The sequence below is a fragment of the Sminthopsis crassicaudata genome, chromosome 4 (genome assembly GCF_048593235.1).
Source record: "Sminthopsis crassicaudata isolate SCR6 chromosome 4, ASM4859323v1, whole genome shotgun sequence".
NCBI classification, from domain to species: domain Eukaryota; kingdom Metazoa; phylum Chordata; class Mammalia; order Dasyuromorphia; family Dasyuridae; genus Sminthopsis; species Sminthopsis crassicaudata.
In genome coordinates this window covers 186,299,578-186,322,809 of record NC_133620.1, presented here as the reverse complement: position 1 = coordinate 186,322,809, position 23,232 = coordinate 186,299,578, and the positions used below count along the sequence as shown (strand labels likewise).

General features: G+C 33.7%; 2 protein-coding genes across 5 annotated transcripts in view; one reads left to right on the top strand and one right to left on the bottom strand.

Annotated features, from left to right (window-relative positions):
• NT5DC1 (5'-nucleotidase domain containing 1) overlaps positions 1 to 23,232 on the top strand; it is a 232,273-nt gene that overhangs the window by 21,802 nt on the left and 187,239 nt on the right. For all 4 annotated transcript variants that reach the window (XM_074310049.1, XM_074310050.1, XM_074310051.1 and 1 more), the window contains one exon: positions 6,464 to 6,545. In XM_074310049.1, the coding sequence (XP_074166150.1) occupies positions 6,464 to 6,545 (82 nt within the window). The remainder of the gene's footprint in view (positions 1 to 6,463; positions 6,546 to 23,232) is intronic.
• COL10A1 (collagen type X alpha 1 chain) lies at positions 7,482 to 21,652 on the bottom strand. The gene is made up of 2 exons (XM_074310047.1): positions 21,488 to 21,652; positions 7,482 to 11,093 (listed from the first exon to the last, which is right to left on the bottom strand). The coding sequence occupies exons 1-2, from the start codon at positions 21,636 to 21,638 to the stop codon at positions 9,205 to 9,207; spliced, it is 2,040 nt and encodes a 679-aa protein (XP_074166148.1). The 5' UTR covers positions 21,639 to 21,652; the 3' UTR covers positions 7,482 to 9,204.

The window sequence follows — 23,232 nt, the reverse complement described above, 5'->3', positions numbered from 1 at the left end:
CCCAGACCCCACATCCAAATCTCATTCAACCGTCTTAGACATTCACTTCTCTCTTAGGAAGTAGGTAGCTAATTTCATCATTAAATCTCTGGAATATTGATTAGTTACTATGCTAATAAGAGTTCCTACTTCTTTCCGAGTAGATTGTTGTTACCATTTTTTTTGAGTTGTTTTCACTCTGCATCATTTCACATAATTCATCCTGAATTTTTCTGAAACCATCCCCTTTATTTCTTACTGCACAGTAGTGTTTTATCACATTTGTATGCCATAACCTGTTTAGCCATTCCCTAATTTATGGGTTCTATGGAGGTTCCCATTCTTTTCTATCTCAAAAAGAGTTCTAAATATCATCTTTAGAATTTATTTTGTTTAGGACTAATTTCTCCTTTAATCTTTTCTCCTTTAATTCCTTCTACTCTCTTCTCCCCTTTTCCTAAGATTTTCTTGTTGAGTAAAATATATTTCTTTACCTATATCTATTTATGTATATGTGTATGTGTTCTTCCCTCCTTTCATTAGTTGTAATGAATGAGATTCAAATGTGAACCAGTCTCCCCATTCCCTCCTTCTTGTTTGTGGAGATGTCTACTTTTGTAATCTGATTAAGATAATTTTTTTAAACTTTCCTTCCCCTTGACTTCCTTAGTGTTTTTACTTTCCCTCTTTTTTCATTCTTCTCTTAAGATCTTTACCACTACCAGACTTTGTCTGAATAGACTTCCTCTAAGATCCCAATGATGATAGAGTTCATAGGGAACACATATATTATCTCTTCATGTCAAATTGTAAGCCACTTGTCCTTATTTTTTGTTATCTTTCTAATGCCTATAATTGAAACTTCAAAATTTCAAACACTTTTTTTCATTGAATCTATGCCCAAACTGTGTTTTCTTTTCCTTTGTTAGATATTTTATAATCATTCCCTATTTCTGGGTTTGTATCTCTAGTGTCATCTCATAATGTGAAATTCTTTTTGTTGTTGTTGTTGTTGCTGTCTTTCAGCCTACTTCCTTACTTAGGATTTGATGTTAGGGCGGAGCTCTGTGTATTTCTGGAGGGAAGGTCTGAACTGGTCCTTCTGCTGTTTTCCTGGGATGTTGAGTGTTATATGATTCCGGGAATTTGGAGACGGAATTCATATTGGGAGCCTATAAACTTTTGGTATATTTTCAATAACTTGTCCGTAGTAATATGGACTTTGTCAAATGCTTTGCTGAGATCTATGTAAGCTGATTCTAAAGTATCCCAGTGATCTACCAATCTAGACATATTGAATCAGTCCAGTTTAGCATAATTTGTTCTTTAAAAAAAAAAAAAATTGATGCATTTTGTCTTAATATAGCTGATGTTTCTACAAAAAAGGTTCCCCTTCTCCTACCTCCCTCTTTCAATTTGAATCCTTACTTAAGGAAGGAGAGCAACTAAGTGACTCAAAAGCTGGAACACTAGGCCTCAAATTAGGAAGCCCTGAATTCACATGTGACTTCAGCCACTTACAAGTCATTTAACCTTTTTGCCTCAGTTTACTTAACTATAGAATGGGGATAATAACAGCAACTACTTCCCAAGTCTGTTGTGAGAATTAAATGAGAATAAAGCACTTAGTATGGCACCTGGTACATATTAAAACAAACGATGAGTAAAAATATTTTTAAAAGAAAAAATCAGAGCTAAGAATTCATAAATGATTAAAAATATGTGGGCCAAAATATTTATGATGGGTTCTTGGCTAGGGATGGAGCACATCCAGAAAAGGGCTGGCAAAAAATTTATTAATCTAGCGTCTTGCCTCTGTAATCAAAAAAAGATTTAAAATAAAAAGGGTTGGAGAGAAAAATGACTATAAATACTTACATCAAACTAGATCCCATGAATATTAACTACAATATAAGGATAATAGCCAGTTAGGTTACTCAGATATCCATTATACACATGCAGGAAGTACAGTTAATAAGCAAAAAGTAGTAAGCTAAGATAGTAAACAAAAAGGAAAATAAGCAAAGAGACATAAATGCAAAAGGCCAAATTTCACACTGAAACCTGGTATGGCGGGGCCCAGACCTGAAATATATTTCTGGAAAGATATGGCTTATCAAAAGAAACAAAATAAGTAAAAGGCAGCACATTGTATGTATTAAGATGAACTGAGTAAAACCAATAAACTGTATAAAAAGATTAATTAACTTAAGGCTATCTGGTAATATGAAGGGGAAAACATGGAAGAGAGTTTTGTATGAATATCAATAGAAAAGAGAAGAGAAGAAATATTGTTATGGGGACCACCAAGATAGAGAAAGAAAATAACTAAGGAGTTCAGGAAAGAGCTTATAACTCCAACACAAAAGAATAATATAATGATGTGGCCAAAACTTTATCCAGATATTTGCTGGAGTTTTCTTTGCCAAAAAAGAGGCAACTAATAACTTCTTAGCTAACCTTACTGATTACTTTTGTTCTTTAAAAAAATGAAGTGGATGAGGTAATCTTCTATTAAGGGCCTGATTCTGACCAACAAAAGTGAAATGGCAAGTGAATTAGAAACAATAGGAATATTGATTATAAGTCACGATAGAGAAAAAAAGGAAAACCAAGTGTATGTCACACATATCCTAACTAAGGGGAGAGCAGTTTTCATATGGTTCAGAGAAAGGGTGAGTAAGATTCTACAGACTAAAATTCTACAGAGGAAGTCAACCTAGAAAGAATTGCAAAACTCTAAAGAATGAAATTCTGAAGATTTTAAAAAATTCTGATGATGAAGAAAAATGGAAGCTATTTATAGAGAGTATGAAATGAAAGGAACTTTTTGACCAATTTAGATTTTTTAAAAATTAGAAAATAGAAGCAAATCTTCTTAATAGAGTGATAAGTGAATACAAGAGTGGGAACAACAATTTTCTCAGAATAAACTTTGGAACACTGAATCTCAGAATTAAGCTAGAAGGAAAGTGAAATACAAGACCTAAAATACTTTAAAAATAATTGTGAAGAAAAGATCTTGATCAAAGAAGGAATAAAAAAAGGTAATTATCTCAGGGTAGATGTGTCAACAGGAAGGAAGGAAAGAATGAGGAGGAAGGAAAGATGGAAAAACATGGAGAAAGAGAAGAAGAAAGAAAAAAGAAAGCATTTGAGTATTTTATCATGTGACAAGAACTCTGGTTAGCCCTGGGAATATCCATACAAGCATTCTTTAGGAGCTTATATTCAAAGGAAGATAACACACAAATAGAAACTAAAGGTGGGGAGGGGAATAAATGAGGATATTTGAACACTCCTACTTTTTCTTCTCTAGAAAATCATCTTTGGAATGGAAATAAAAGTAAAATTTAAAAATGTATATAAGTAACCTGAAACTAGAGAGAGAGATTAAAAAACAATGCTGCCTATTCTTGAAGAGTTAGTTACCAGCCCTAGCTAAAATGCATGTCAGGATACTGAAAGAAATGGCAGATGTGATTGTTGAATCATTATAAATGATCTTTAAAAGCATACATAGAAACTATCAACATACTCATCTAGTGTTCACTGAATTGCAGAATGCCAGCCACTAGAGTATTCAACAAAAACTGCTAGGAAAATTAGAAGATAGTCTGGAATCAATTAGGCTTAGACTAATTCTAATACTATCTACTACAATAAGTTCTAAATGGACACCTGACCTAGATAGAAACAAACGTGAAAAGGCAAGGATACACTTTTAATTCACAAATTAACATAATAAGAAGAGTTTTGATCAAACAATAGACTGTAGTGATCCTAACAGATAAAATGGGCAATTTTGGTTACATGAAATTATATGGTTTTGTATAAATGATTAGAGTTGTAATAGAAACAAACCAGGGAAAATTACTGCAGTAAATGTTTCCAATAAAGGTCTGTTATCTGAGTTATTTAGGGAATTGATACAAACATATAAGAACAAGAGCAATTCCCTAACAATTTCCCAGTGATCAAAGGATATGAACATGAAAGTCTCAAAAAAGGAAATGTAAGATATCAACAGTTGTCTAAAAATGCTCCAAATCACTAATAAGAGAAATGAAAATTAAAATAGGTCTGAAGCAGTACCTTGCACTCATCAGACTGGAAAAGATGACACCCCCCACTCAAAAGAAAATGTTGGAGGGTCTGTAGGAAAATAGAAACACCAGTGCATTGTTGGTGGAACTGCAAATTAGTCCAACCATTCCAGAAGGCAATTTGAAACCATAATTTACTAAATCCTTCCCTCCCCATAAATAAAAATTAATAAACTGTACATAGCTTTTGACTCAACAATACTACTAGTACTTACTCTAGTGAGATCAAAGTGAGAGGGAAAGAATCATTATGAACCTTTATATTTATAGCATCACTTTTTGTTATAGAAAAAAAAAAGAATGTAGAGATAAAGCAAGTGCCCTTCAGTTGGGGATTGGTTGAGTAAATTATGGTAGTTGAATGTAATGAAATATTGTTGCTTCATAAGAAATAATGAATGGTTAAGATTCAGTGAAGAACTGTATATATTAGTGCAGGGTGGAATAAAGAGAACCAGAACAATTTATACAATGACTACAATAGCTTAAGGAAAACAGTTTTTAAAGAAAATCAGAAGTTTTAACAGAGAGTTAGTTATAGAATCAGACCTAAATTTTCATATGTGACCAATGTGGAAATTTCTTTTACATTGATACACATATGCAATATTTGTGTCCATGGAAATGCACATATACTCTATACCCCTTTGCTCTCTCAGCTGAGGTCTATGTCTCCCATTTTCCTGGGGAAAAAAGGCCATTTATCACAGAGTTGCTCTTTTTCTCTCTTCGTTTTATAATCTGAAATCATCCTCTATTATTTCTTCCTTTATTCCACTCTGATGAAAAGAAGTGACCCTTCTCACCAGGGCCAATGTATGTACCCTTGATTCCATTCCCTATCATATTCTGTAGCAGATTACCTCCTACCATCCCCACTCTTTTACTGTTAATCTTTCCTTATATAAATTTCCTTCTCTACTGTCTACAAACATGCCTAGCTTCTTCTTCATTATCCAAAAAACATCACTAAAACTTGCCATCCTTATTAAGTACTGTTTTATATCTTCTCCTCAGCTAGAGTCCTTGAAAAGATGTCTTTTTCATGGTTCAGCTTCCTTTCCTCTTTGTTCTTTACCTTCTGCAATTTGGCTTTCTACCTTATCACTCTGAAGCTTCTCTCTCCAAAGTTACTTATGATTCTAATAACCAAATCAAATGACCTTTTTTTTTTTTCCCTCTTTTCATCCTCCTTGAAGTTTGAAGGATTTGATGCTGTTACTTTTTCCTCCTTTGTACCATATCTTTTCTCTGGTTTTCATGGTATTTTTCATTGGTGGTCTTTTTTTCTTTCTACATTTTATCATCCTCATCTGCTCTCATAGCTTCAATTCTTGTTTTGTAGATGATTACAAGATCCATTCTTAGTCTCTTTCCTGAACTTACATCCCACATAACAAAACTTTATTCACTTTCTTTTTAAGTAAATGTTGCATGGACATCTGTGTCAACCACAGCACATCCAAATGTAAATTAATTGTCATTCTCCACCATTCTTGAACTTCTTCTGAATTTCCTTAATGATATTTTGAGAATACCATTATTATTCTGGTCACCTGGTTTTGTAATCTTCTTGTCATCCTTGACTCCTTACTTTCACTTGTTCTACGTATGCAGTTACCTAACACTTGCAAAATTGTCATTTCTTTCTCCATAACTTCCCCCCTCATTTCTCTCTCTTTTTCTCTCCCTCCCTCCCTCCTTCCTTCTCCTCCCCCGTCTTTCTTCCTCTCTCCTTCCCTTTTCTCTGACTCCTCCCCTCTTCCATCCCAATACATACATTTTGTTTCCCCAATTAAAATATAAGCTCTTTTAGGTCAGGAATTATTTCATTTTTTTCCTTTTATCTCGGACACTTAGCACTTTACTTTTCATGAAATAAGCACTCACATAAATGCTTGTTGAGGGATTGATTCTGTCACATTAACGTGTCACAGATTGATTATCCATTTTCCAGTCTGAGCATCTATTTTGTCTCCAACTCTTTGCTACTATAAAAAAGGCTGTTGTAAACATTTTCTGATTTTTTTTTTTTTTAAATCATTGACCTACTTGACATGTACTCGCACTTGACTCACAGTGAAACCTCAAGGTGAAAGAGTTACTTAGTCATTTTCTTCCCATTGCTCCAAATTGCTTTCTAGAATATCTGGGCCAATTCACAGTTCAACCAGTGGCATATAAAGGTATCTGTTTTTGACCTTCTGTTTTTGATTGGTAATTGGTAACTTTCTTTTAATTGTCCAATTGATGGGAAATAATGTTCAATGTCTCTGTTGTAGAATACAGAATTACAGTTAATTAAATAAGCATCATTTTTTCAATATATGCAAATTAGGATACCAATTTGGTTTTTTATTTTCTTGGCTCTTCTACAGAAAAGTAACGTGGAAACATTTGATTTTTGGAAGGATATTCTTGCTAGTATACACCATAATTATAAAACAACAGCTTTTAAAGGTGAGTTCCTTGAAACCTTACTCAAAGTTTTGATAATAGAAGTTAATTCTTGCATTGTTTTTCTCAATTAGATTGTCATCATTTAAATATTATATTTAGTGGTGTTTTTATTTTAATTAATCTTTTTTGTGAACAGAAGTATGTGTTGTCATATTAAGTGATATTTTTTTTCAGTTTCACTGACATATTTTGAGTAATTAGCTACCTATGTTCCCTAGTATGAGGGCCTAGATTTTGGTATTCACTGGCCAGAGTATCTGATTGATAATTCCTTTGGCTGTTGCTATGGGCATGTACATTTGGTTCAGTACATGGGCAGCCTCTGAGAAGGTACTTACTCATGAGAAATCAGTCATTCTTATTTGAGAAATAAGGTTGGGTGACCCACTACAATGGTAATAGTACCTAAAGGTGATGAATTAAATGTTAATCCAAATATTACTGACTAGGTCAAGCATCTGCCAGCCTTTACCTATACCCATAGAATAACAGAGTCTACTTTTAAAAAGTTGCTTCATTTCATTTTTCCTAATTCTGTGATTGCCTATCATTAAAGAAAAAGATACAACCTGGGAACTATATACTCTTACCACTTTCCTGAGTTTGAGTGTTCTACTTTTAGTTAACTTTCAGTCATGTATAACTTTTGAATATACTAGGCTGCTCTTGGGGACTTGGGCTGATAGAAACTTTGGGGGATGGGAGTGGGAAGGCTGACTCCCTTGTATCTAGTTGTAGGTGTTTGGATATTAACTTCAGCAGCATTATGGCTGAGGACTTTATTTCTTTATAATTGATGCTAGTTTTAGATTGACTACTTGTTTTTATTTGTTATCAGTCATTGTGGTAACAAATCAAATGAGTGTCAATAAAGAAGCATGTCCCAAATCAACTTTTAAAGATGTCCACCATTTTATTGGTTTACATTCTGTTAACTTTGAAAAACAAAAAGCAATGAAAGAACAGATTAAGATAGCAAATATGCTGGTAGATGAATTTGACCTAAAAATCCATTCTCCTGGTTTTGTTGCAGTATAATTAAAGAGTAGGTAACAACATTTGTGCTTTCAAAAGATTCAGACTTGTCATGGGATTTTTGAAACAGCAGTATATAAATATAACAGTATAAATAATCTCTATTTAGACTGTTGAAGCCTTTTATGCTAATTGTAATTCCACTGAAATTCATGGAAATAGAAGACATGCAGTAGATTAATGTATTGTAAATACTTAAGAAATTTCATTTGTGAAACAGTATCCAATGAACAAAACATTTCACATAATAAACCTAGTCATAAAAGGTAATTTCCAAAAACAGTAATTATCATGTGAACCAATTGATTGCTACAGCTTTCATCTGCACCAATTGCTTTAAGTAAATGAATTGGAAGGAAATGACACATTCCACCTTGAGAGGATCATCTTGACATGGGAGGTCTTTCCATACTTTGAAGGTAGCAACTAAGAAGACTTTTCAGCTACCAAATACATTTTGAAATATTTTAGGAATAAGCACCCTGTACAGCAGAAATGGTTTAACATAGTAGGTGTTGGGGTTTTTGTGTTGGGTTTCTTTTTCCTTAAACTAGAATACTTTTACTTTATTAATCATATAAGCACCATTGTAGGGAAACACATTTGAATGCACCATCAGAAAATGTTCTAGGGTACAGCACCTTTCGAATTTGTGTTCAAGTTTACTAGGGATACAGTACCTTTTTCTAAATGTCTCAAATGTGCTGATGTTTAGTGGTTAGAATTTAGTGTGTTTTGAAAAATATTATCAAATTTCTGAATCAAATCTGTCTTATACTAAAAATATTTTCCTTCTAAGACCCTTATTTTTTTATTTGGGTTTTTTTTGGTGGGGGGTTGCCATTGATGGGTTTTTTGTTTTGTTTTATTTTGTTTTGTTGTAAAACAATCAATCAAAGGTCCAACTATTTCCTTTCAGATTTGATTTGGATGTTGGTATATATTTTACTTTTAAGATAATTTGTACAGGTTGTTTTATATATTACGTAAGTTCAAAACTGTTTCAGTGTGGACTTAGAAAGTGTTCCTCTTTTAAGATTTGAAGTTTTTGTTTAATTTGCTTTTAGACAGATGAGGAATATACACATTGTTTAAAAAAAATAAAAAATAAGTGTGCTTAAATTAGCTATACTTTTTGCTTGAAAATTCCAAAATTACATTTTAGTATGGTGTTAAGAATTTATATATAAGATATGAATAAACTCAACAGTTTCTGGTGTTAAAATGAATCCCCTAAAGGCTATTATGTAAAGTCATCCACTTTCATTCTAGAAACCTGTTGTCTCTAAAAGATGATTCTGTGGTAAGGCTATGTTTCTTCCTTTTAGTGAATTACAGTACAGGTAGAGTGAAATTTCACATCACATGATATCTGATAAAACATTAGGCTATCTTAGACATAATGACTAGAAATCCTTAAAATGAGAGTGATCTTCATATTTAATTAGGTATGTATTTTTTCAGCTTATGTTTCTAATGGTAAGTTTGTCTGTCCCAGATATTTGAAAAGTAGTCAGTTTTTGCAACATAATGGTATAGGTAGGAAATGTATTCTAGGAAAACATCTCATTAAAAATGGTTTTCAAGCAGACAATGTAGACTATGTTACTATAGCAGGATGTTTTTATGTTAAAGCAAATAGAAATCCTGAGAAAGATGAATGAACATACTCAGAAGAATATAAACCATTGGATTCTGCATTTGGTAGCTGTAACCATACTTGATCATTTTCTGTGAGATCCATGATGGTACTCCCTGAAGCCTGATCCAAGTATCCTTTTGTATATTCATCATAAGTGTACATTATAGGAGTACCATTCTTATACAAGCCTACCCACACATGATTTCCTTTCACATGTACATGGTAGGAGAAATAATATAGACCTGGTATCCTACAGGTAAAAATTCCAGTTCTTGGATCATAATGCTGTTGCCTGTTATAAATGATTTTGTCAAATGGAATGGGAGCACCTGTTGCTGGGTAAGCTTTGGAAAGAACAACTGTGAAAGCTGACACAGGCATTCCTGTTATACCCTGATTTGCACTTACTAGAGGTGTCCCTGATAAGCTTGGCCTTTGTCCAGCTTTTATAAAGCCCTCTGGCATGACTGCTTGACCGGGTGGGCCTGGAGGCCCTGGGGGCCCTGGACGTCCAGGCTCTCCATTATGGCCTCTTGGACCTGGCAGTCCTGGTGGGCCCATCGGTCCATTGAGTCCTTTTGTTGCAATCCCAGCTGGGCCAGGCAGTCCTGGACTTCCTGGGTCTCCTTTAGTCCCAGGGAATCCTGGGATTCCTGGTGGCCCAATTGGGCCTCTTGTCCCTGGTATTCCAGGAGCTCCCCTAGGACCTGGCTCACCATTGTGTCCTGGTATGCCCTTAGCTCCAGCTACTCCTACAGGGCCTGGTAAGCCAGGAGAACCGCCTAATCCAGTGTCCCCTTTTGGGCCTGGTAAACCTGGGTTGCCCTTCGGACCATTGAGACCTGGTTCTCCTGGGTAGCCTGGTTTTCCTTCTAACCCAGGTAGGCCTCTATCTCCCTTGGCCCCTGGGTACCCCACAGGGCCTACTGGTCCTGCCTCTCCTTTAGAACCTGGGATGCCATGGTTACCTGGTGTTCCCTTTGGCCCTGGGGGCCCCATGCGTCCTGGGGGCCCATCCAAACCTGGTTCCCCTGGGTGACCTGCTGGACCTTGTTCCCCTTTGATTCCTGGAGCCCCTGGAAGGCCTTCAGGTCCTCTCTGCCCTTTCATCCCTGGCAAGCCTGGTTTACCAAACCCAGGTGTACCTGGCATTCCTGCTATTCCTGGAGCTCCTGGAAGACCTTTGATTCCAGGTGTCCCTGGCAATCCTGGAGCCCCATTGACTCCTGGCTTTCCTATTCCTGCTGCCCCAGGTTCTCCACGAGGACCTTGGGGACCTGGTATACCAGGTGGGCCTATTTCCCCTGGGAAACCTCTGTCTCCTTTAACACCAGGCTGTCCTGGAAATCCATTTTCTCCCCTTTTCCCTACTCCAGCAGGCCCTGGAGGTCCCATTGGACCCTGTGGACCTGGATGGCCTCTCTCACCTGGCCTTCCAGGAACTCCATATCCATTTTCCCCCTTCTGTCCATTCATACCAGGAATACCTGGTACACCTTTTTCTCCAGGAAGACCCCTTGGTCCTGGAGCCCCTGTTGGTCCCTGTGGTCCTGGTTTGCCTGGAACAGATAGCCCAGCCGGGCCGGGAATTCCAGGAGGTCCTGGTGGGCCTCTTGGCCCTGGTAAACCGGCAGGTCCAACTTCTCCTTTGTCTCCATATGGTCCTCTCTCACCTGGCTTTCCTGGGAGGCCTGGCAAGCCTGGTTTCCCAACTGCAGACAGTCCTGGTGGTCCTGGCATACCCGGTTGTCCTTGGGGTCCTGGGCTTCCATAGCCTGGCTTTCCTGGAGGTCCAGAAGGTCCAGGCTGTCCACGAGGGCCTGTGGGACCTGGTGGTCCAGGAAGACCTTGTTCTCCTCTTATTGGTATGCCTAAAAGACATTACACACACATACACAAAAAAGGAAAAATTATGATTTTTGTGGGGAAAAAAAATCACTTCTCAGTGTTGGAAAAAGATTTTGATGCCATCTAATTATTTACTATACTTTTACAAATGATCCAGATCTACACGCACAATAACATAAAAACCAACTCATTTTAAGTCCTATAGAGAAAGTGAATTTACAACTCTGGTAGCATATTACAGTTTTTTAACAACACAACAACAAATAGATACTTTAATTCATTACAACTTCTAATGGGCTATGTTGGGATTGTGAAATCCATTCGCTTTAACAGTTCAGCAAGTATTAATTAAGTGCTGAGTTTGTGAAAATCCTTGTGTTAGGCATTGAGAGTATAAAAGTAGAGGGAAAAAACCCCCCAAAATAGTTAGTTCCTGTCCTCATAGTTTACCAAAATTTAGAGTTCAATGGAAATTGTTCCAATTAGATGTTCTTGAATTTTCTTCAGATTATATGTATAGTTATAACTGATTATGGGGATATGTGTGCATGTTTGCATTTACGTGTGTGTATATAAGTGTGTATATAGACATGAGAATGTACCTATATTTATACGTGTATAGATGCACTAGAAAATTGAACATATGCAGCTATAGAAATTTGAAGTTAATGATTTTTTTTAAATGAGAAACTCATTTGTTATAATTTAGAAATTCTTTTGAAAACAGGAATTGTCTTTTGCCTTTCTTTATATCTCAAGTATTTAACAAACTTCCTGGCACATAGAAATGCTTAATAAATGGTTGTTGCTTGAATGTCAAACCTATACCAAATGATGTTTAAGTTTATTTAGACATCAGCCTAAATCTTTTTCCATTCTCAAAGCTAATAGCAAACCTTATTTTCTCTCTTACCGAGGCAGAATCAAAAGCATCATTAGGAAGCTAAAAATGAAAGGGTAATTTTGATATTCTGTTTGGGACATAAAGAAATTATGCAATTTACTACCTCTGAGAGTCAATGTCTTAAAACCTGTTTCTTTAAAATGAGGATACTTAAAATCTTTTCCATCTTTAAAGCTATGATCCTATGCTCTTAAGCAATCAAATGTGCTTAAATTAGGCTTATTTGGATCTTTACCCAAGGTAGATAAATATTCATATACTTTGTTTTTTTTGTTGTTGTTGATATCAGGTCTATGAATGCAAAACTTGTGTTGTCCACCTTCAGTGCCTAACATAGTATTTAGTGTATTATGTGTATTCAAAAAGTACAAACAAATGAATCAAGGAGCAGTCATTGTGACCTGGAATGAAGATTTTCTCAGTAATTGATAAGTTTACCAGTTTCAAGACTAGAGTGTGTGTGTGTGTGTGTGTGTGTGTGTGTGTGTGTGTGTGTGTGTATGTATGTATGTATTTTTTTTTCCTCTGAGGCTGGGGTTAAATGACTTGCCCAGGGTTACACAGCTAGGAAGTGTAAAGTGTCTGAGACCAGATTTGAACTTGGATCCTCCTGAATTCAGGGCTGGTGCTCTATCCACTGCGCCACCTAGCTGCCCCCCCCCCCCCAAGACTATATTTAGCATATTTTAAAATGCAGGGCAGAATCCATTAAGTTCAACCAATGCTGGAGTTGTCATTGCTAGGATAGCAGAGGTACAAAGATATACTCCTACAGGGCTAGATGAGGAGAAGCTTATTTACTAATGAAAGGGCAGATCTATACTTAGTTGTGATATATTTAAGAGTGAAAAATGTAAAGGAAGGATCTGAGTAGAGAGTTCTTTGAGAAATTTAAAGAGAAAGAGAATGCTTTTCAGTGGTGAGATGTCATGAAAAAAGTAACACCTCAAGTTGGGATTTGAATGAACACCACCAGGTAAGGACATGAAGAAAAAAGGAAGAAACATACATTCACTGCCCAAGAGTTGAACTAAGCAAATTTAGACGAGGGAAATGGAATTATGAAAATGGTAAATAGAAAAGCTTATTATTTGGCTGGAATATTGAATATACATGACTAGATCGAGGATGATAAACTAAAAAAAAAAAAGAAATTTGATCCTTGTCTCAAGGGACCTTTGAATAGCAAGTTCAAGATCTTATACTTTATCCTAAAAGTAAGAGGGAGGCACCATTTTTAAAAATAGAGTAACAAATTGTATGGATTCAGTAATTTAGTAAAAGAGAAAATAACTGAACTAGTATAGTTGCAGTAATTGTAGAAGATGCTGGATATAAGAGGTTACTGAGATAACAGTGGTTGCTTTTAGAAGCTGATTAAACATAAAAAATAAGGAAAGATAAAAATTTAGTTTGGCTCCATTATTTGTGTGACAGAGAGAATTTTGGTACTAATAACAAAGTTGTATGCAAGGAGGGGAAGTTTTAGTTAAGAAGACAGTTAATTCAGTTTATACTGACTTTGAATAATGGTGGAATATATAGATACAAATAATAGTAATAGCTAAGGTTTTATGTAGTATTTTGAAGTTTGCAAAATATTTGTCATATTGTATCTAAATTATTTCATACAACAGCTTAACAAGCAATAGGAAATATGAGAGTGGAACTGTGGAAAAGTTTCGGGTAGAGATATATTTGGGAATTGTGGACATAGAAGTAAAAAATTTAAGACATGATAATATTTAAGATCATCAAGACATAGAATGTAGAGAGAAAAGAGCCCAGCAAAAGAAGAAACTTGTGTAGCATTAATTTTGTAAATAGTGGGAGGAAGGAGAAAAAGTCCATCGATGAGCTCTGTGTGTATGTGAGTATACATCTTAGCTAAAACCTAATGTCCAGTAATTATTATAAGATAATATATAGAGAGTTGGTAAAGACCATGGAATACCTCTAGTCCAATTCCTTTTGTTTTACAGATAAGGAAGTGGAAGCCAAGGGCCTTTCAGTGACTTATCAGGTGATATTTGAACCCAGGGCTTTGACTTCAGAGCAGTATGCTTTTTACCACACAACAAAAATGTCAAAATGGGTATTTTTTGTTTCATTCAACTAACTTGTTGTGATAGTTATAAAGAACTCCAAATATCAGCTAGACATAAAAGCCAATGTGGAAATACTTGATCACTTTACCAATGTAAGTAAACACCATTGTGTTCTGATGAAATAGCCCATACTTAAAAAAGAAGCCTCTGTGCATGTATAAAATACATATATGGCATTGTATACACATGCGATTTTAAAATAGTTTAGGCAATGATATATTTATGTATAATATAATTAAATAATATAGTTGCGTATAATTGAATATAACAAGATTATGTATATAATTAACAAATGAAAGGTAGATATATCATTAGATTAGAGATATATGAAATGTTGCATGGATTAGATGAGAGAGAGAGAGAGAGAGAGTTAGCTAGCTGACTGCCAGGAAGACTTGGCATCATGTTCTGCTGTTTGGTACTGCGGAATTCTTTTATTCTTTTAATGCTTTAAGTGCTAATCTGAATCTGCAATAAAAGCCTTAGAGATAGCTAAATTATTCTCTGTTATATATATGCACACAAGCACATAAAAAATTACAAATTACAAGTGAGACAGAGGAGAGATGATTTCTCTCATGTTTTATAACATAAAACAAAATTTGAAAACAAATGATAAGGAAATGGCAAACCACCCCAGTATCTTTACTGAGAAACCACATAGATAGTGCCAATTCATATGGTCACCAAAAAAAAGTTTATTTCTATGAAAAATGTTCACTTATTTCAAGACTATCTTGATAGTCTTAAGAAAATTATAACAAGATGGTTTCCTAAGGTACTGAGGAAAAATAATTGATGCATTATCCTTATAATTTAATAATAACTTTTTCTAAAGTAAATCATGGTCTTTTTATAGATCCATAATTTTTGTTCAAGGTACACACAATAAAATCATCTGGAAGTCATATAGATTGAAAAAGGACATAATCTGTGATGGCAGATGATATGGTAATATGCAAGGAATCATCCACTCAGAGGAAGAACTCCTTGGAAGATTAGTGTCCATTATTCTAGGTACAGTGCCATAATATAAATCAGATTTCAGCCTCCAAAATGCTTAGATGTATGTACTGCTGACTAGTTAGGGATGGCTTTTTCTACTGTCAAATTAGTGGGCTGACATCCAATAAGTTGATTAAATTAAGATAAAGGTAATGCCATCCTTGAAAGCTAGATTGCTCTGTGGATAGAGTGCTAGGAAGGAAAAAATGTCGAGAAGAACTAAGGTCAAATATGGCCTCAGACACTTACTAACTTTGTGACCCTGAACAAATCACTTCTAGTCTATCTTAATGCACTGGATAAGGAAATGGCAAGCCATCCTAATATCTTTACTGAGAAACTGCATGGGTAGTACAATCCATATGGTCACAAAGACTCAGACAAGACTGAAAAACTAAACAGCATCATCTTTAAAAGAAGTTTAGTTGAGAAGTTTATAAATCATCAGCATAATGAATGTTGGAATGCTTCCACAAGGATGGAATCATAGTTTTCCAGTCAGATTATGAAATTTGTTATGATGCAATTTAGGGTGGAGCATAGTTTAACTTTAACTTTAACTTCTTTTGCTCTACTTGATTATAGATCTTAATGTTCAGTTACAAAGATCTGTATTTTCTACACATATTCATTTCTCAAATGTAAATAAAATACTTTTGTTTATAAATTGATGATGGGCCTGCTTGACTTTCTATTGCCAACTTGATTTATATATTTGATCAAGGTTTTTCTGTCATTATTATCATTAATAATGCTTATCAATGAAGGATAAAGGTAGTTTCATTTTATTTTTTTCATTTTGTAGTAAACATTAGTGCTGCTGGTCATTAGCCTTTAATTTTGGTGTGTAAATAAAACCGATATTTTGTTCAAGGCACACAATGAAATAACCTGGAACTCATGTAGATTGAAAATTATTATTATATTAATTGTGTTTAATATTTTGACTTACTTGGACCTGCAATTTGTTGTTGTTGAGTTAAGTAGTGTCTAACTCCTTGTGACCCCATTTAGATTTTTTTTTTTGTAAAATTACTGGAGTGGTTTTGCCATTTCCTTCTCCAGTTCATCTTACAGATGAGGAACTGAATCAAACAAGACTAAATGACTTGCCCAGGAGGATCACACAACTAGTTAGTGTCTGAGGCCAGATAAACTCGGGATAATGAGTCTTCCTGATTCCAAGACTAGTGCTCTTGTGCCACCTAGCTTCCCTGCTATCTCTAATTAATAGATAGGATTTTACTTCAGATACTAATTGTAATCCTTTGTAATAGAAGAATAAGCTAAATGCTAACTCCTGGATTTGTTAATGATCCTTCTGTGCTGTAATTTATCTCTAAAAACAACTATATCTTAAGAAGGTGTGTCTTTTACAAAACAGGTTTTTAATAAAAATCACAAGCTTTCAAATGAGAAAACAAAATCTTCCCTACCAAATAAAAACAGTTTTTGTTGTCATCTTGTCATGAAGTAGATGTTGATATATTTATGATAGCCCTTTATATCAGTTAAAAATAGAAAAACCCATTAAAATATACAATGTTAGGCACTATTCAGTGGACGCCTAAAATTGAATTACATTCAAATCCTATTGAAGAAGACATATTAACTGTGGCATTTTTTAGACAGCCTAGTTGAGTGAATAAAACTTTTAGTAGGTGTTGAAATTTGTCTAGTTTTTGCTAACATTATAAGAAAATGAATTTGAATCACAAATATCTACAAATATGCTATTAGAATAATATACAGAAGGTATTATCCATGTTATCTTTCCTTAAATTGCTAATGTAGCAGGGTCTTAAGTCACTTTCAAATAGTTTACTTTGAGTAGAGCCATGGCTTCCTGCTTCCCATGTGTTGGTATAAATTTAATACTGTATATGAAATCTTGATGAAACAGATTGGTAGTGTGTAATCTTTGTTCCAAATATCTGAAGGCAAAGCATTCTTTGTTTTATGTTACTATAAAAATAGTTTGCTAGATTTTGTTGAAACAGTGCTAGAGGCTCTAGCTCACTGGTCTGTTATTTTTCATGGCAGTGATTTTTGTTGAATTAAATAGGTAACATAGCTTTACTACATCAGACTTAGAATCAGGAAGACTAGGGTTCTAGTCTTGCCTCTGACAAATAATAAATGTGTGGTTCTAGACAAGAAATGTCCCAGGCAGCTGTCTAAAGTGTCATGGAAACATTACTTATTTGAATGGGTTGAGAGAGAGCTTCCATATCAGATGGTCTCTTACATTGGTGAAATCACAAGTTCAGGACTTCCCTACTCGAACTTCCTTCCCTCTCCCCAGCCTTAAAGAGAGAAAATGAAGTAGTTTATTTTTGTTTGGGTTTTTTAACACACGGAATCCATTGAGAGTAGATTTTAGGGAGTTATGGTTTGTTTTCCTTTGTAATCCTATGTACTTTATTTTTATGCATTTAAAAACTTTATTCTAAGAAGGAGTCTATAGGATTCACTAGGCTGATAAAGGGGTCTATCAGACACATAAAAAGCTTAAAGTAACCACTAGTTACTGTGATGAAAATGATATGTTGAGTTGGGCCTTCATGATCTGATAATATGAATATGATACAAAGTGCCCAAATTACTTATTTTATTTGTCCATTTTATTTAAAGTGTTAGCTTTTTATTGATTATTGATGGCAGAATAAAGAAAAATACAATTGGTAAATTAGAAAAAACCACTTACATTATGAAAAGTATAGTCTAATTGAATAAATACTGTTATTGGGAGTCAAAAGCCCTGTTAAACTCCTCCCTTTGACACTACCTACATCACTATGGGCATGTAGTTCTTTCCCTCATTTCATTATCTATCAAATGGAAAGAATAATTCTTTTATCCCACAACTTACTTTGTGGAATTGTGTTTTGGTAAAATTTAAGTTATTCAGAAATATAAGACTTGTTATTATGAAAAGAATTTAAGGGAGAAAAAAAATCAATTACTATCTAAATCAGTAAAAAGGTACTATCTTCAGGTAATAAGTTTATTTTTTAAAAATTCAATTAATTCCTCTCCCTTAAAAGTGGAAGCAATGTAGAGTAAAGGAAAGGGGAAAAAAAGTATTATTTATTTTTTTTCTGAAATATGCTGTCAGCCAATAGTGAAATATCTAGGAGAATATGTTTTATCATGAAATGGTGTATGGAATCACTAACTTTTAATATATGCAGGTGATATAGCAAAGCAAAATGTCAAGTTTGTGGAAGCCAGGTAATATGTGATGAGTTATACACTCATGTTTTCCCTCCACTGAAGCCCATTTTCTATTACAACATTTCACCTGCAAGCTTTTCTTATTGTTATTTTTCCATCTGAAGTCATTGCAAAGCACATCATTTGTGACCTAAATGAGACATGGTTTACTTCCCTGTTATATGCTGCCACATCTGACAGACAAAGCAATCCTTAATTACAGCAATTGTTTTTTTCCAAACCAAACTTTCTCTGTTACTCTTTGAATTTTCTTTTATTTTTAGAAAAGTATCAAATAAAATATTTTTCCTTTAAATAAGGAAAATCAGTTGTCTTACATTGCATGAAATAAGGCCCTTGGAAAGATCCCCCCATGGCTCTACACTTTCTCTGGATATACCCCACTATATGTAACTTTTTTGATTCCTTTTTACCAATAGGAAGATTTATCTACAGAAAAAAATTGAGTCTTTTTGCTCTTCTGAAGCAGGGCAAGGCTCAAACTAAGGTAACATCAGATGAAATGTTAATACAAAATAAGCACTATGTTTCCCTTAGTCTTTGCATATTAAATAAGGAAAGATTAAAAAAAAAATGTTTTTTAAATGAACAAAGGAAACCTGCCAGAGATTTCATTTACTCAAATTATCCCCAGGCAGTGGTGCAGACCTAGGGACCTAGAATTAGAGTTGCCTAGCACAATAAAAGACTAAAAGAAAGGATCACACTGCAAGTTTATTTAAGAGGCAAAACTTAAAACAGAGACCTTCTGGGACCAGGCCAAACTTCTTTGTTGCTTCTATAACTGTTCAGTATTAATATTTCAAAAGTGGTAGAGAATAGTAAACTATTTTCAATTTTTTGAAGTAAGCTAACAGGTTTTTTTTTTTTTTTTAAATAATGACATAAATATCTTTAGTTGTTTCAAGTATATTACACTACTCTTTAATTTTCAGTTTTAGATATTATATAATAGTCAAACTCACGAGTTGTGTTGGCCTCTAAGTCAATTCCATTATAAAATAAAATCAGGCTTTTATCAAAATTAACAAAATTTTGAAAGTAACTCATTCTATTCCCTATTATCAAATTTACTTTTGCCTTTTAAGTATGTAATACATTTATCATTTTAGTTTCATAGTGTCTTTCTTGTACTGCTTCTCTGAATGTCTATTCTCTTTCGTAAATTAAAAAAAAAAAAAAAAAAACTGCTTCCTGGACCCTCTCTTTCTTTCCTTCCTTCCTTTAGTCTTTCCTTCCTTCTCTCTCTTTCTCCCCTCTTTTTTTCTCTCTTTTTCTTTCTTCTCTATTTCCCTTCTTTCCTTCCTCTCTCTTTCTTTCCCCATGATAACTGCTCTTCTCAGAGTCATTTTGCTGTAGTAAATAAAGATCTGTCATGGAAGACCTCAGTTCATATCTCTCCTATACTGTACACTGTGTGACCTTGAGCAAGTTACTTAGCTCTCTCAGTGCCAGAGATGACTTTTGGACCAGATTAAATGCTCTCTCACGTTGGATAGAGAGAGTTTTCTTATCTACTATTTTTTTCTCTCAATGATATAATTGGTCTTACTGTCTTTTTCCTATAATATCACCTACCTAAGAGATACACATTATAAAATATTTACTATTTTTTAAAAGAAAAATGCAGTTTTTTAAGATAGTTTTTTTTTTTTTTGTTTCTCAAAATATGTAGGAAATGTCATTCTGGAGGGGAAAAAACAGAATTTACCATTAAATGAGCATAGAGGCATATTTAGTGGCAAAAGTGATAAATGCTTTTCATTTAGTGAAGCCCCTAAAATTTTTTAATATGCTCTTCTGGAGCCACAGAGGGAGTTATTAAAAAAATGGATTTGTTAAAAGATTGTAAGCTTCCATTACTGGAAGAGAAAGGAACCCCAACTTCTTAGTTGAGTTTCTTGAGAACATAATCCCTTTACATGGTTTGTAATATGTTTAAAAAGATTGCTTCCAACTGAATGAGAATCATGTCCTTGGGTGAACTAGCTTTGAAGCAGGAAGAAGAGGATTTGATATTCATAGCAAATAGCCAAAATTTGGGTTATACCAAAAAGTATTGTTAATTAATAAAAATGAGTTCATTTAATTTTGAGGAGAAAAGATCTTACTCTATAAGTATTTATTTGGACATTTTCTAATAGGTATTTTAATGGTATTGCATGAATAAGAATGCATATTATTGAACCGATATGATTTTAGACAATTTTATCTTCCCATGTTAAACATTTCAGTATATCATTTTCTACTTTCATATTAAATATTTCAATATATTTTGTTATTTGTGATGTTGTTAAGTGATATCTTACTTGAGATTATCTTCTAACAGGAGATATGGAAAAAAAACAAACAAACAAACAAAAAACAACCAACTTGCCAATATTCAGATGCTGTTTGATGAAAAGATATAGGACACCTGAAATTTATATTAAAAGCTTATTGAATGTTAATTATGGTATCTATTGATTATTAGAATTATGAGATTTTCTAAAGATTGTTGATCTTATTGAATTAATAACCAATGTTTAATGTTGCTAAGTAGTGTGCATATTACATCCTTCAAGTTGGTTAAAAGAGTTCTAATAGTTTTTCTTACTAAAATCAATTACATGTTCAAGTGTTAGCTGCTTTTTAACAAATTCAATTATTATATTTGCCATTATTTTTATATTAATTCTGAATTCTGCTACATAAGAAGGCTTTAATAAATATATGTTGAATGGATAAGTGAATTAGTGAGGAAATTTTTAGGTATACAAAATCTTTAATCGTTCTCCCATTTATAAGTTGGATGATTCATTTTGGTTAAAAGTACTTTGATTCCTTTTGGATAATTAATTTTCATTAAAGTATTCTTATTTTTGCTATGTCATCATTTGGGAGGGTAAATCCAAACAGGAGAATTGAGAAAAATTAAATATTTTATAATATTCCTTTGGCATTTCCATTATAAGCCTGAATGTTATTAATACTATTCTGTAAACTTTCTTTTCTCACAAGCCACTGTAACAATCTGGCCTTGTCTAGGAAATTGAAAACAATTGATGCCAGTCATAGAATTAATAGTTCCTAGGTAGAAATAATAAGAAAGGGAGAAAATCTTTAGAATTATCTAAAGAAAGTAACAGCAGCTAAATAAAAGCAAAGAAATATTTTGGCTTACCTTTACTCTTTATGGTGTAAGGAATGAAAAACTGTGCCTTTGAATTGGGTGGTGGCCCCTTTATTCCTGTAGGAGATTGGAATCGTTCAGCATAAAACCCACCATGAGCAAAGTTAGAGATCAGCAGCAAAATGCCTATCTGGAACAGCATATTTCCAGACTAGTTCTGCAAAAAATGAAAGAATGATTTATATATAGATATAGATATGTCTATATCTATATGTCTACAAAATCATAATACATATTTATGCATTTATATTTTTTGTTGTCTTGATCAATGTCAATTTGAGAAGATATTTCAAAAATGAATTTTTAGCATTTTCAAATTTACTCTGCTATTTTCTTAGTAATCTTGTTGAGTGTACTTTAATTAATGGTAGCTCATACTTTGTTTTCTAAGCATATTTCTTAGTTGTCTTTTGAAACAATCTCTTAGTGCTCTAGGCAACTCATTACAATTATATAACTACATATAAGGGGCCCACAACCTACATATGTGTGCTTATATACCAATAGAATTACAGGGCCAGTTCCTTATCCTATTTTGAAATTATATTTTAGAAGGTGAATGAATTACTGAAATTTGGGGGATTTGCTGTGTCTCATCTGACACTTCCATTGAATATATAGGATTCAGAGGTATTAAATGACAAACTCATGACAGGTCTATTAAACATTTCATGATCTTTGAAACAAAAACTACAGCAGAGACTTCAAAATAAAGCTAAATCAATAGTAGAACCATTTAGCTCTAACAATCATGTCAACATCATTTCAATTTATACAGACTAATAAAAATACTTTGAACTAATTTTTAAAGGCAAAACAAATTGATCTTTATTTACAGAATAAATATCAATTCCTAAAAGTTTATACTTTGCAAGTTAAAGTGGATGCTAAATTCAAGTCAAATTATAGACCTACCAGAATGCCAGGATCCTTAGAAGATTGTTTTTCAGTCTTTCTCAATGTGTACCTTCACTCCTGTGAGAAGTGCAAAAGTTGTCCTCTCAAAAATCATCCTGGTGTATTTATACTGTTTGTTCACTTATTACATGAAATGACACGTGGGGATAAACTCCGCCCAAAGAGGTACTAAGCACTAATTATGGTAGAAAGTTATATTTGGGCAGACATACCAAAATCATGTGAATGTCCCTTTTCTTTGTGTTTCTTTATTGGGAAAAGAGACTCTTTGACTTACGTATGTTGTCTGAATTATATTTCATGACAACTTTGTCATTTTTCTCTAAATTACTGTTCAGATGTTTAAGTCTATATATAAGATAGAAAAATGATGCCTTTTCTATTAGTTGGATTATTCTGTCTGGGTGATCACTCAGTGTTGTCTAAATATAGAAGATGTATCCTATATAATCCTATCCATTTTCTATAAAACACTCTCAGTATAGCCAATGAAATTTTCAAAGGTGTTTATTTTAAATAAGACTATGGTATTTTGGTAGTTTTCACTTTTTTACTTGATTCAAAGAGAAGATATGGGTTTCTTATTGATTTTATAGATTTCTGGTATGTTTGGTAGAAAATTTAGTATTTGGTAAAAATTGATTTTAAAAAAAGAAATTCAAAATTGATAGAATTTTTCTTTCTGTTTTTTTTTTTTAAACTGTACTTTGGCTAAATTATATTCCCCAGAAAGAGGGATATACATTTAATATAGCATAACTTTTTGTGTACACACATATTTATATATAGCTGTGTTCATACTATACTGTGTTTTAGAT

Coding starts and splice junctions, on each gene's coding strand:
- COL10A1 (XM_074310047.1), bottom strand. CDS start 21,638: ATGCTGTTCCAGATAGGCATTTTGCTGCTGATCTCTAACTTTGCTCAT. Junction 11,094..21,487: donor TTACACCATAAAGAGTAAAG/GTAAGCCAAAAT, acceptor AATGTCTTTTAG/GCATACCAATAAGAGGAGAA.